This window comes from Antedon bifida, chromosome 5 (assembly GCF_963402885.1).
Source record: "Antedon bifida chromosome 5, ecAntBifi1.1, whole genome shotgun sequence".
NCBI lineage: Eukaryota > Metazoa > Echinodermata > Crinoidea > Comatulida > Antedonidae > Antedon > Antedon bifida.
Window position 1 is genome coordinate 8,623,880 of NC_136230.1, and position 15,462 is coordinate 8,639,341.

At 33.4% G+C, this 15,462-nt stretch overlaps 1 protein-coding gene across 1 annotated transcript; it reads left to right on the forward strand.

The window, feature by feature from the left end:
* The first annotated feature begins 10,434 nt into the window (after positions 1-10,434).
* LOC144842323 (arylsulfatase A-like) lies at positions 10,435-15,001 on the forward strand. The gene is made up of 4 exons (XM_078698760.1): positions 10,435-10,562; positions 10,902-11,543; positions 11,915-12,173; positions 14,555-15,001. The coding sequence occupies exons 1-4, from the start codon at positions 10,435-10,437 to the stop codon at positions 14,999-15,001; spliced, it is 1,476 nt and encodes a 491-aa protein (XP_078554886.1).
* Positions 15,002-15,462: the final 461 nt, after the last annotated feature.

Genomic DNA, 15,462 nt, shown 5'->3' on the forward strand with positions numbered 1-15,462 from the left:
AAGAAGCTCATACTATCACCTTTTCGAGGTTTATTCCCTACCAATTGTACATATTAACCAAGGAAGCATACAAAAAGAAGATGCAATCAAAGTAGGCCTACCACTTGGAAAACAATAAATTGTAGAATAACTGAGGCTTGATTGTTGAAATATAAAAGGTTCATTGTATCATTAATAATATATTGATATAAACACGATCATCATACTATTCATTTGACATTCAATTACAGTCTATCTCGAAAAGAAGCTCATACTATCACATTTTCGAGGTTTTACGGTATTCCATAACATGTATGTTATTTCCTCTGTCAAACTATTAACAATTTTAGCCAATCAGAAGGTTCCATCATCATTTAACTAATGACCACCCAGCACAATGTTTACCATTAATCATTTAATATAATTAATATTTCAAAATTAGGTGCATTTAAGACCAACATAAACCACATACAGTATATTCACATAATTAAAAATCAATAAATAAATGTCAAAGGTCATAAATTGTATTTCCGGTCATTTTATGTGAAAACGTTTCATTAGTACACATTTTAATGTATTTATTCTAAACAAAATGACACCAAAATCGATTGAAAATGACCAGTAGTAGAGATATACAAATACGAGGTCAAAGGTCAAACTGAAAGAAACGTCATTTCCGGTCATTTTTGGACGAAACTTTTCATTAGAGCAAATATAAATATATAGTTTGTGAACAATTTGAGACCAATTAATTAAGTCTCTAATGTGTATAGTTGCCAAGATATGAACATTTATTGTTTTTATGGTGGCCATTTTGGAATCAAGATGGCCGCCATACCGGACGTTGGACACTTGGCACCCCCCAATATTTTGAATCTAAATACATCAAAGAAACTTTGTGCCAAGTTTCATGCTTTGGTAATAAAATGCACACCTCATGGCATTAACTGCTCTACTATAAATTAATGTCCACTACAACGTTAGAGTGGTCACGTGTTACATAAGTGGTTGATGTTTGTTACGTTAGTGGTTGATTGTTACGTTAATGGGTGATACAAGGCCTGACGTACCAAATACCGTAACATAAGATACAAACTAATGTTACAATAATTCAATCCCTGACTATCTTTGCAGTCTCATTAAAAATGTGTTTCATTATTATATAGCGCTTAATCTTGGTTCACACGTAAGAACGTATATGCGAAGTTTTTTTAGCGTTCTTTCAATATTATGCTACAGTTACAGTATCAAAAAACTGCCTACCTTGAAGGGCTACAGATTGAACTAGCACTGTACATTTGTGTAAACTTCAATCCCGATCTCTCCAATTCATCGATATTCGGAGTCATCGATAGCGGATTACCGTAACTTTGTAGGTCAGCGTATCCCATGTCGTCGGCAAGGAAGATTACAATATTAGGTTTCTCTGTATAACATTTACAGCTAGTTAGTAGAATTAACAGTAAATATATTGACTCCATTCTCAGTTGCAACGTCATGTTACTTCATAGGAATAGGAATATAGAGCAATGTTTGTATAATATTTTAATTTAAATTGTTACCAGCAAAAAAACAATTATAACAAGGAACGATTAAAGTCTAATCCGTTTAGATAGGATATGAATATTCACCAATGACAAATTATTGATTTAATTTATTAACAAATACTCAAAATTAAATTTGCCTGGTATAAGATCTTCAGAAAAGCTCAACTTATATGGTCTTACTAATTGTTATCAGACATTCATATACATTTATACAATGAAAACATATTTATCTTTAAAGGACAACTTTACCGAGAGCCATATTTTTACAACGCATTAGAAATGCACATATAATTTCAGAACAATTACGAGATTTACGATATCGCCGCGTGCGCTTGCCGTACAGCAGTCGCCGTAAATTGCTGTGACTTCAAGTGTGCTTAGCAAATAACCTTATGAGTTTTTACTTTTTTTAATATACAAGAGATAGGTACCCTAATTTGACATGCATTAGGCTTAAATTTGCCAAAATATTTAGTCTCTTATTTTAAAGAAACACATCAATATCCAGATAGCCAAAAGAAACAATAAAAAAAGAAATCCACATTTATATTATTTTTTTACTATTTATTTAAAAAGTGTGTTTATTAGAAATTGTCGCGTTTTGCCAGGCTTATCTATTGCGGAATCTTTAATAATAATAATGGTAACGAATTTCAAAGGATCGGGAATATGAACTGCAGTGTATTGGAGAGCAACTCATAACGTATTTTGAAAGTTAAAAAAGTATTTAATTTCCTTTAGAGCCAAGACCTTAGAAAACAAACGCTGTTCTATCTGTTGTCACCTACCAGCGCAATGCTTGCTGTATGCTTTGTATAGAAAACGACCGACTTCCGGTAAAGTTTAGCCAGGCTGGTTTAGTAGTGTTACAACCGTTAATGTAGAAAACGCCAGCTAATGTCGAAACAACCGTTAATGTAGAACAACCCACCGCTTATGTAGTAAAACCTCCAGAAACACCAGTTAATGTAGAAACAGTCAACAGCTTATGTAGTAACGAAAATTGCCTCCCAGCATGTAGTTACTATCGCCAGCTAATGTAGAAAATGTTATATATTTTACAAAAACGACGACACATCGTAATAAGCTACCATCTCTGTTAAGGGACCGCTTCTCATAATCGACCACCTCTCGTAAGGAATCACCTCCTCTCATAAGGGACCGCTTCTCATAATCGACTATCGCCCGTCACAACGACCTCTGGTAAGTGACCACCTCTATTGAACGTCCACCATTTCTATTAAGGGACCACTTCTTATAATCGACCACCTCTCGTAAGTGATCACCTCTTTTAACGACCACACCTCTCGTAAGTGACCTCCTCTTTTAAAGGACCACGACCTCTTTCTCTCTATTAAAGAACCGCTTTTCATAATCGACTATCTCCCGTCACAACGACCTCTGGTAAGTGACCACCTCTATTGAACGACCACCATCTCTTTTAAGGGACCATTTATCATAATCGACCACCTCTCGGAAGTGGTCAATGATGAGAAGCGGTTCCTTAACAGAGACAGTGGTCGTTCAATAGAGATGGTCACTTTCGAGAGGTCATTGTGATGGGAGATGGTCGATTATGAGAAGCAGTCCCTTAATAGCACGCTAACTCTAATAAATACATATCATGTTGGAAAGCATGTTTTAGGATTGATTACAATTTATTTTTATCTATTATTAAGTATTTTAAAAATATGCACAAATAGATGCAACATATGCGCACTAAAAATAACTTTGAAAAACACCCACCCTAGTTTCAAAACACGATCACATGTCACGAGGTTAAAATAAAAGGTGATGCAATTATTTTGTTATCAGGCTTTTTATTTTTATTATACTACCCAAAATTTGTTTTCTGCGATTGAAATTATAATTTAAAAATATATTTTTTCCCCGTAAAATAATCTAATTATCTAAACTAATTAATTTAGTATTAGTTCTTTTCAAAACTACACTGTTTTATTTGACATTGCGTGAACCTCGTACGGAAAAATCTCTACCGAAATATCAACGATGTTACACCAATACCACATGGATAGTATACAGGCTAACTTAGGAGCCTGCTACCAAGACACAGTGGGCCAGAAACAATTCAAAGTGTGCCAAAAGTCCAAAATGGTAAATGTGGCAATCCAAACTTTTTAATATTGTATAAGTCTATTAGGAAAAAGACATCTTAAATTATATAAATCCACAATAATGTTATATTTGGTACATTTTAATATTGTCTTATAACCATGGAAACTAGGAGAAATTATGACATTTCACTTAAAATGAGCAAAAATAACAGTTTTGATAAATTCGCTGCTAGAAAAAAGCAACGGATTTGATACTGCATGAAATTTGTATCTGTTATTATCAACCATTATGAGCTACTATAAAAAAATAAAAATAAAATTATTGCTTTGTTTTAGGGTTAAAGGTCACCAAATGCAGGCCAAAAATACCAACAAATCGTATTTTAAAAATAAAACCACTAAAATAGTTTAGATTCACGGCGATTCACGCGCTAATTTTGACATTAATATTTCGAGCGAAGCTTGAGCTTTACGTTAATACTAAATTTGGCTCCGACAATCCACGAGATTTCATATAGCAAACGATCAAGACCATATAAAATAAACAGCGAAAAAATACAAGAATTAATTTACTTCTGTTCTCTGGGGAACACATAGGGATATCCTCCTTTTTAACTTTGAGTACCCACCTAGTAACTCGTTTTTGACTACGCTCAATTAGGTCACTTTGGTTGGTAACCATGCAGGCAAGCCATATTCAATCAAAGACAAGCCACAGCACTACATGAACATATGCCGGCATCATTAATTTTTTTCCTATGACTAGACTAAGGCAGAATTCATGAATAATTCATTAGAATAATTATGACATAGTATGGGACATTATAGAGGGCGCTATATAAGCATGGAGAGCAGAGCCATATATAGAGAGAGTTACGGCATTGAATGGATTAGAAGCCGTGTTTGTGTCCAACTATTCCTATGTAGCGTATGGAGTTGAGTCTTTTGTTTTGAAAATGTATAACGTTCAAAAGGCTTTAATTATCGAATTTAATATTAAAACAATCAATTTGATTAAAGGCTTTTGTTAAAATAATAAAAAAATTATAAAGTTACTGCGAACATGATTTAAAACAACAAAAATAGCAATTTCGGACGGGCTCTGGTTGTGCGCTCCATGCACGCTCTACGCGTGCGCGTTTAGTTTGTACAGCGATTCTCTATAGTAATGCATTGTTTTTACATTTTGTTGTTTAAAATCATGTTCGCAGTAACTTTATGAGGTACACCTGACAAAGAAAGGGACCAAGACAGCTAGCCCGAGGTACACCTGACAATACTGGCAACGAGTTAGAGGTGGTACCTTGGAACTGTACTCGTTGATATCGTCCAATTAGGAATGATGATATCCAGTTCAGTACTGCCCCTTGTATATCAAAAAGTCCAAGTTTGTGGCATTTTGTCGAAAGCTCGACTCATATCTAAAGTATCAATGATGGCCGGTACTAGATTATCAAGGATTTTGGACCATTGATACACAATGTTGGTTAGTTTAGTGATACATGATTTCCCTTTGACAAACCCATGTTGATTTGAGTCAATAAGACAGTAATCTGTCAAAAATGAGTTGAATTTTTTTTATAACAATCTTTTCCATGAGTTAACTGAACACTGAAGGTCTATAAATAGACATGAGCGATTTGTCTCCTGCTTTGTAAACTGGTATCACATTTGCATTTTTCCAATCAACTGGCAGTTTTCCTACAATCAAAAGATATGCGAAATAACAACCACAGTGGGTGGGAAATTCTGGACAAAATATGTTTAATAAGTTTATGCGTGATCTGACCAGATCCTAGTTAGGTTTTAAAGAAGAAATAGCAGATGGAATATTTGAAAATGACGGGATTGAAAAAGGACATGCAGATGGATGTTTAAGGTTGGAATTTGGAATGTTAAAAATTGACACAAAATGTTTGTTAAGCCATTTGCAATATGTTAAAATTCTGAATATTGCACATCATTTGGATTATAAAAAGTGTTTGGTTGGCCTGCTGACCTTCTGGCACCAGAACCGCTTTTTACTATAATATGAGTAATTAAAAAGATTGTTTACAAAACTCTTTGTATGAACTTTTGATTTCATATTTTTTTCTATATTTTTTTCTGTTTATATTGTAACCAAATGGTAGATACACCCGTATTCTTTGCTTTCTGAAATAGTTGACGCTTTTTTCGAATCAGAAGTTTGATATCTTTAGTATCTAAGGATCTAAAGGTTTCCGTGTCTTTTTAGTGACAGTTGGGATACTGTCACGAACAGCTGCATCAAAGATATCAAGAAAACCGATCCAAGACACTTCAATGTCTTCTAAATTCATAGAAAAACACTCCTTGAATATTTGAGAAAGGTTCTTATTGAAGATTTACATGGCAGAGTTTTACGAATATCTAAAACAAACTCAATTGTCTTATGGTCACTCTCAACAGGATTATCCACTGCGCGTGTAAAACGAGATTTTTCAGTTTGGTTAGTGAAGGTAAGGTGATAGTCATGAGAAAGCCTGGTCAGTTGTTCATAACCATACTCTATAGTATCTTTGAGTTGATATGGGGCACTTGGCCAGTCCACATCGCCAAGGATTAAAACGCCTTTGTATTGATTGAAGTAATTTTCAAATACGGATATTGCTTGGTTGAAGCTTCCCAGTATGCCATGTTTTTATTTGGAGGTCGATACACAATTGCTAAAAGCCATGTAACTATTCTAATAGTTACAGATATCCACAATCTCACTAAATTGTCGTCACTTTCAATTACTTTGGGATTCAAATTAGCCTTGACAGCGACCAGTACTCCACCAGGTACGATCTCTTCGGAGAATGTCATAATTTTCCGAGAAATGTAGGTTATTTGAATCAGCACATTGTTTCGGTTAAATACATTATATCGATGTCACTCGGCCCAGATGAACAGTAGGCTGCTAACTAAACAGACTTCATCCGAATGCTACGACAGTTCAATAGACTACAAGAAATACCTTTATATGATGGACTTGAGTTTATATTGTGATAATCAACAGAATTGTCAATGTTTCTTCAACAACATGAGTTATCGATTCATTTTTCTAGAGATAAAAAACGGTTCAAATAGTAACAACCTAAATAAAATAATTGACAAGGTACTAAATTGACGTTTTATGTTTTTTCTATTTAAAAATAATCTTTAAAATATTATAGATTAGGCATACAACATTACCACATCATAAATTATAAATATTACAAACTATAAGAAAATAGAAGAAAATAATCTAACATTAACAGTCTACCGTATCATGAAATTGAACCTTGTACAATGATAAAAATTACTCACTTTCTGGTTAGTTGTGGAACTTCTCGGTTCATTTGTAACGTTGATTTCCCGCCATGGTCGTTTGATCTTGATTGGACCTTTACATGAATTTATGTCTGATGTTAATGGTTCTAAATTTCGCCATTTTCGCTTCCTTCCGTTGAGGCCATTATTATATTCTCCAGAATCTGTCACATGTCAAACATTCAATGTTTAGGCCTAGGCTACTTAATTTATTAAATTAGGAAAGACAGAACACTTTTCATCACTATGATGGATATCCGGATATGTGTTTTTAAAACTTTCGAATTGATAACAACATTAACGACAAAATGATTAGGCTAATTAGGCCTAGATTATTTTTTAAAAGACCAACTCTGCTGGGTGGACGGACATTTTTCGTCTAAATTTATGAATGTATCGTCCAAGAAAATGCCAAAATAAATCGCGATTTTAAAAATGTATATACTTTGGTGGGCCGATGTGTCTTCCAAACTTACGTACTGTCCAAGGCCATGGACAGTACTAAAATAAATCTCAATTTTGAAAATAGAACTAAGATTCATTTTGGTATTCGTCATTTAATAATCATACTCTTGTTACGTATGAAGTCAATATAATTATTTTAAATCGTATATTTACGGGACTTGTGTGTGGGTGCTTACCCGAAGAAGCGTAATAAAGTGGTGGTGGTGCGTGTGAATCGATTTGGCCAGTGGTGGCTTAAAAAAATTGTAAAAGAAAATTTGTAATTTAAGATATTGTTCACTACCTTTTGAAGTAGTTGTGCCTTTTAAGACGTTCTTCAACTTGGTCTTGTTACTTCCGATCATAGTTCTTAGTATGATATTAAAAATGTATTATATATTTTCAAATAATTTAAGAGCGTTTTTTGAAAAGAACTTTCTGTGAGAAATATCAAACAGAAATGACGTCTGTTTGTTCTACGCTACCATAGATATCGAATAAACATCACAATGCATTATTTACGCGGGCGTGGTACGCGTTATTGCTATGGTAATTATGCGCGCTTTCTTATCTAAAGATTTGTCTGTACTATCAAAACTTGATAAAAATAAAATATATTCTCTTAAAATGAATACAAACTATTCAAATCAAATTAACTGTATAACAGTACAGATGATGATTAAAATCATTATGTTGATTGTTACACCCCAACAAGTAGATAGAAATAGAGCACAGAGCTGAGCGCTGCCGCTGCTGAAAGGAGCCATCTATCAATACATCAATCCAATAATATTTATTATACTGTATAACATCTAAATACATTCCTGTCATTTGATTGGACGATTATGGGTCACATGGCGTGCAATAGTACGCACTATTTAACAATCGTTAAATAGTACTTTTTTCGTGTACGAAAAAAAAACTGTTAACGTTTGGAAAATATGTTTATACTATTGCTTTTAAAATACAACAGCGCCACCTATTTTGTACGTCCACCGCAAAGTAGAGCATACAACACCATAATAAATGCAACATATTCTTCATTTGAAATACAGTTATCAATGTGTGAACAATGGTGTACTTAATGGAATCAGGACTGGAGAAAGTCTGATCATTTTGTTGGTCTTGTGAGGGTTTGTCTCACTTTCATAATACAATACTTTTGTTTTTTCTCTCTCCTTTCTATATGTTACAGTGTTAGAAATATCGTAGTTACAATAAATAATATATCCTTATACTGTATATACATAAGATGCTTGATCTCGTCATAAACTACATTTAATTTAAATATATAAATAACAAAATTGCTATAAAAAGACGATAAAAATTTATCAAAATCGTACACTTATGACTGGGATTATTACAGATACAGATACAGATAACTTTTATTGTCCAAATAAACTGCATAAATTGCATTTGCTCACTTATCACATAAAAATATCGTATAAAAATAAAGTATAAAATGTAGAATAACAATAAATATAAAAATACACAATGATTAAAATAGTTCTAGTCTAGTATGTTCTAGTATGTTCGTTCCGGTAGCCTGATCATTAACAAGGTTTTATAAATTGTCAATACTTTTAACTTTTCTTTTAGATCCAAGCAAAATGCACCCCGTTTTTGTGAGTGCATGGCCAACAACATCAACAACAACAAAATCGACGACGACAACGATAATGTTTTTATTTCTATCTAATTGTATTTTGGTACTTTAAAGGTCCTATGTGAATGTGAATATGAAATTTTAAAAAAGGCATCTAATTTTCAGAATTAATTTTATAGAATTATTTCTGATTTAACTGCTCTTTTAAATTGTTGTCTTTTTCCTTGAATTGAAGTAGTAGACATAAAGCACTGTCCTATGGTACTCTGTATTTACATTGTAACGGTTCTGAATAACATGTATCAATACGAACACGTTTTCGTCTATTAGATAAATATAAGAGAGGTTTCGCAATCTTACGAATACGATAACGAAAACGGATACGTTACGCACACGTATTCGTTTTCGTAAGCCAGTAAAAATCTGTTTCGCATGGCAACAAAATATTGAGGGCGCCGTCCAAAATATGACTGCGGTAAATGTGAGCGAAGCGCAGGTACGTGTTGCTTAGCTGCCTAGGCCTAGCGTAACATTTTAACTTTAAAAACTGCTATTTATCAAAATTGACCTGGCATTTTAGTAAATTACTTTAGTAAATTACTTTCAATAAATCTATAATTATATTATAATCATGAATCATTCATGATTCAAATGCAAAATGTGCAAAATAGATCAAAAACTATACTCGTTTTGTAGTTACGAATATGACTGGTGATATTCGTCAACACAAATACGCTTTACGAATATGAAATGGGAATCAGCTCAAAAGTTTCACAAATGTGTGACGTATCCTTTTTCGTTATCGTATTCGTAAGGTTGCGAAACCTCCCTATTATCAAAACCATTCGACCGACCCAACACAAATTTCTTACAAATGATTTATTGGTCAACTGTATCAAATGGTATACTTCTCTAATATATATATCGTATATCGTAAGGTTACTGTAAATATTCATATTTTATTACATGTTTTAATTAATTATTTTTTTTCGTTTTCTCCCGGTATTAAAACTACAAAGGTCTATTCCAAGTTTGATTGAATCCATCGGTATTTTTTATGTTTTGTGGACAATATATTTAAGACCAGTTGGTTCATAATAAATTTCGCTACATCAGCCAAATGTCAGTAATATGGAGAGGCATTTTAACTGGAATAACTGAGTAGGTAAGAGACGTTAACATATAGTATAGGTCTACCAGTAAGTATATATAAGTATGTATAAACACATCAGCCAAATAACAATATTATTATATTAACTTGAATAATTCATTTTTCTTTGATAACTAAAATTCATTTTGGTAGCATCAGTATTGGAAATATTAATTCACGAGTTGGAAACAAAATCTGTATTGAGATTTACCAGTAGTAGATGGAAAAATGTTGACAACAATAATATGCCTACTTACTCTAGAATACAGTGTAGCTTATACAGAGAAACCTAATGTTGTAATCTTTCTTGCTGACGACATGGGATACGCTGACCTACAAAGTTACGGTAACCCTCTATCGATGACTCCGAATATCGATGAATTGGAGAGATCGGGATTGAAGTTTACACAAATGTACAGTTCTGGTCCATTATGTAGCGCTTCAAGGTAAGAATTAACAGAAACAATTAGGCCCTAGCAATTTAAGTGTAAAGTTTTTGTACAACACTTTGTATCTTGTTTTGAGAAAACATTCATGTCATTATGCAAGTTTGCCCATATTTGGAATAAACCTGGAGAATGACACGGTTATTACGGTTATGTGAGCTCTTTAATCTGTCCGTTGGTATGTGTTTTATTTTCAACTAGTATCCTGTGTGGAATAAAGTGTTTTTATTCCACAATAGTATAATCGAATTTCGATAAAATATTGATTCAAATAAGAATGTTAATTAGGCCATTCCAATATATCCTTCAATTTGTAATGTCTATAGTATTAAATAATAGGGCTGGACTACTAACCGGGCGTTATCCTGTTCGCACTGGAGTTTGGAACAGCGATCCGGATGGCGATGCTGTCTTTACGTCAAAATCTCTTCTTGGACTACCATTAAATGAGATAACTATTCCTGAAATGCTAGCAACCCAAGGCTACAAATCTGCCATCATTGGAAAATGGCACTTAGGTGTTGGACTGTCCAAAGAATATCTACCTTTAAATCAGGGCTTTGATCATTTTTTTGGACTCCCATACAGCCATGAAAGTTGTTTTTCTAGTGCGTGTTTTTACCCAGATATAGAATGTGAAAGCATCATAAACAATAATTCTCTTCCTTGCCCTTTGATGCTGGAAAATGACATAATTGAGCAACCTCTAGACTTGACGACTTTAGCAGACCGACAAGTAAGAGCAGCCAGAAGTTGGATACAAGAATTTGCTTGTAACGAAACACCATTTTTACTCTTTTACTCATTCCTTCATCCACACACTCCACAATTCGCGGGCAGACGATACATAAATCAAACGAAGGGCGGTAAATATACAGATTCACTGGCTGAACTCGATTGGGAGATTGGCGAGGTGATGGACGAGTTAAGAAAAAATGATCTCATAGAAAATACATTGGTATTATTCACATCAGATAATGGGTAAGATGATTTGTTATTTGTTATTTTCTGTAGTTAAACGTTATCAACCAAAGTGCTCTGTGTTAATGATTAAATCGAAGTTCATAAACGATTTATTTAAGTGTGATCAATTCGATTCAAATTCGGTCAAATTTAAATGGCCTCAAATTTTAAAAGTTATGCTTTTAACCACATTCAATGTATCGAGCCTTTTTTAAGCTAAGGAACCCCACTTATATGAAACGGGCATCAATATGATCAGTATTATACTCGCACTATAAGTTGAAGGTTCGAATCTGATCAGATATGTTCATTTATTTTAATTTTTAAAAAACACGCTTTTTATTTATTCATATAATTATTATGTTGAAAACTCCAGTCCGTTTTCACAGGCCTGATAAGGAATCACACACACAGGGAGGATTTTCAGGACCAATGAGATGTGGAAAGTTTTGCACATTCGATGGTGGATCACGTGTACCCGCAATTGCGTCATGGCCTGGTCATATCAAACAAGGTGTTTCAATGGAACTTCTAAGTCATCTAGATATTTGGTCGACTTTAAGAAGATTAAGTGGTACTCTAGTGGATTATTTCGACATTATTCTTGATGGCTATGATATTAGTGATGTTTTATTCAGCGGTGAAAAGGTGGGTTTAAATAACTTATTCTCTATGGTTTATATTTTACTAAATATAAAATACGTAGATACGAAGTTATCAAAAAATCGCATTTCTCTCTTTCTTATTGTGATAATTGTCATAATATATAATCATAAATAATAATATTGTGATAATGTAACTCGAAACTGTTTCACGTTAAAAGAGCGAGTTTTCACCTTTTAAGAAGTGGTTAAAATTGTCTGATGTAATCGTTTTACCAGTTTTAAAATCGTTAACAAGAGTAAGACTTATTCTTTAATACTAGTCCTACTCGTGAAACATCATTCACTCTAAAGGATGTGATCATCATCATTATTTTACATTAAGACAGATTTTCAAAAACCAAGCAGTTCTGATTGGGAGAGTAAAATTATTAATACTAGATAGTACGATCGCTTCGCTCGCGTACCATCTAATACCCCTTTCACACCAAAACTCCGGAGTGATCTCCGGAGACACCCCGGGGTTTACGACCATTCAAAACATCGAGAAACTCCGGAGATACCCCTTTCACACTAACCTGGCAACACCGGGGTTTATAAAATAAAATTGTAAATGTCGCCCTCTATTTTGTTTGTTTACATAGCGACGATCATTAGAATGATTTTATTTAGACCCGCTATATATGTTTTACAAATATTTAAAGTATTTTGAAATAATACTAAAGCAATGAGTGATCGTGTGAGAATGACCTTTTGACCTGAAAACTCCGGAGTTCGATGTTGGTACCTTTCACACCAAAACACAGGGGTGTCCCCGCAGTTCGCTCTCCGGAAAATATTCAGCTGTTCAACCCCGCAGTTTTAAACTCCGGAGTTGCTTGATTTTACCTTTCACACAAAAACACCGGAGTTTTGCTTTTGGTGTGAAAGGGGTATAGGTCGTGCCCACAGATGGTTCTCTAATACATAGTAATTTCAGCGTTAAAAAACTGGCGATTTCAAATGTACGTACCGCAGGACAATAATACATGTCGTTTACAGGAACGAATAAATAGATTGATGTACTCAACTAAAATTAGCACCCTGGAAATTGCTTCCTAAAGAGAAACTTGTCACAAAATGAGACCAATTATTTGAGTCAAATTTAAAAAAACTTAATTTGTGTTTTGTATGTAGCATTAGGGTTGAGGGATGGGGAAGAGGATACGTGCAAAGATGAACAATTTTTAAATATATTCTTTATCCATTTAGTAAAGAAACATTAATTGTTTTCATGTTTTACAATACCACTAAACTGAAACTGTCACCGTCATAGTCGATTGAAGTAGTACAGTACATGTAACGATACATCACTACGACGTTTATATTTTTTTGTAATTACAGTATTAATTAATACAAATGTTAAGAAGCAACTGTCAATAATAAAGTTTATTTGTTTATGTTTATATAATGTAAAACAATTTGTGAAAACCATCTCTATTCGGGGCAAATCGTAAATTCGCTTTAATCGTCAATACATAATTATCTAACTCAACTTAATTAGTAGGCCTAATGGTTTCTTAGAGCCAATTCATACTTAAGTTAGTTCCTACTCACCAACGTTGTTCTGCGTAACGTTTAGGGCATGTGATCCTTCGTAAATAAAAATAATAAAATACCTATATCCAAGACACTTGTGGAACAGAGATTGGAATGTTCCATTCATCGAAAACCAATACATTTGTATAAACGTATATTAAAAATATCAAAATAGTATTTTTAGTCGCGACTCTATAGTTCACTATGTCGGTCGGTCGGTCTGTCTGTCGGTCCGGTATCACTATGCGTTTTAGCACGCGACTTATGGCTGTTGGCCTTGTTTTAAAGATGGACATCCATTAGACAGTGTATACTACGATCGGAAAACACACCTATTTGGAGCAAATCGTTGAACCTAAATTCGTTTTAATCGTCAATAACTAATTATCTAATTCAATTTCATTAGTAAACAGGGTTACATCAGGTGGTTAAAATCAGTACCGAAAGTACGAACCAACTTTATATACCATCAAGTAAACATTCTAAAAATAACGCGCGATATACCGAATTTTATCCATACGTAAATTTATATATAGATTATACTCATAGCTATCGCTTTCAGGTTTTAGAGAAACAGAACGCACTTAAATGGATTTCAGTATTGAATTATTTTAAAGGTATTTTATAATGTGAATTGTGTTCCTTTTTCATTGTAAATATCAATTTTGAATTTGTCTTTATTGTTAATAATATATATATATATATATATACATTTTTTAAACCAAAATGCTTCGGGCTGCATGTTTTTTGTATAAACCTGAATAAATAAATACATTCTTGTTAATTGTATAGATTGTATTGGGTCTTCGTAATTAAAATATGCTAATTTTTACGTATTATATTTAACAGAGTCCACGAGAATCACTTCTGTATTACGACTACATGCCCGACCCAGAGACAGGACCTTATGCGATTCGAAACAACCGTTTCAAAGCACATTTCATTACAGAAAATATATTCGGAAGCGATCCAGTTGATTTAGACTCGATGTGCCGGTCTGGTAATGCCACAGAAATTCATGAACGACCACTTATTTATGATCTACTGGTTGATCCAGAAGAAAGATTTGACATTGCGAGCAACTCAGCATGGGTAACTGAAATGATGGTTAAATTGATGAACGAAGAATCGAAAGTCTTATTTGGACCAAGTGTTTTAGCTCAAGTAAATTCAACTATAAAACTTTGTTGTCTATCAAATTGTGAACCATTTCCAGTATGTTGTCAGTGTCCTTCTATTTATAGCTTAGATTTTTTCCCTATCCAAAATGTATGCAGAGAAGGAAGAAAAGAGTAAAGTTTCTTTAATACTTCTCCATTACATTTCAGTGATCTCGAACAATAAAGTAACTCAATACATTTTATTTTTTCCTAACGATATTAAATTAAGACTTAAGGATTATGGGAATTCCTTAGCTTTGGACCAGTAAACGAAATACAAAAACTTGTGTTATATAAATAGTTTGGCTTGGTTGTAACGTAATTGTTCTTTCTCGTTAAATAAGTTTGTAAAGAACCGTCTAAATTTCGTCAGATATTTTGAAGACGTTCACTGTAATTAAAAAGTTTGTACATAATAATAACACCAGTTTCAAAATATTATATGCATGATGCATGATAAAAGCGAACAAATTTGTATAACCAGACCAGCTCAATACCGATAAATGAAACGCAATCAAGAAGTCGATGGCAGTCCACGTGCCTTGTAAAAGTAAACAACAATCAGTATCATTTGGGCCTAACAATTACGGAGCTTGA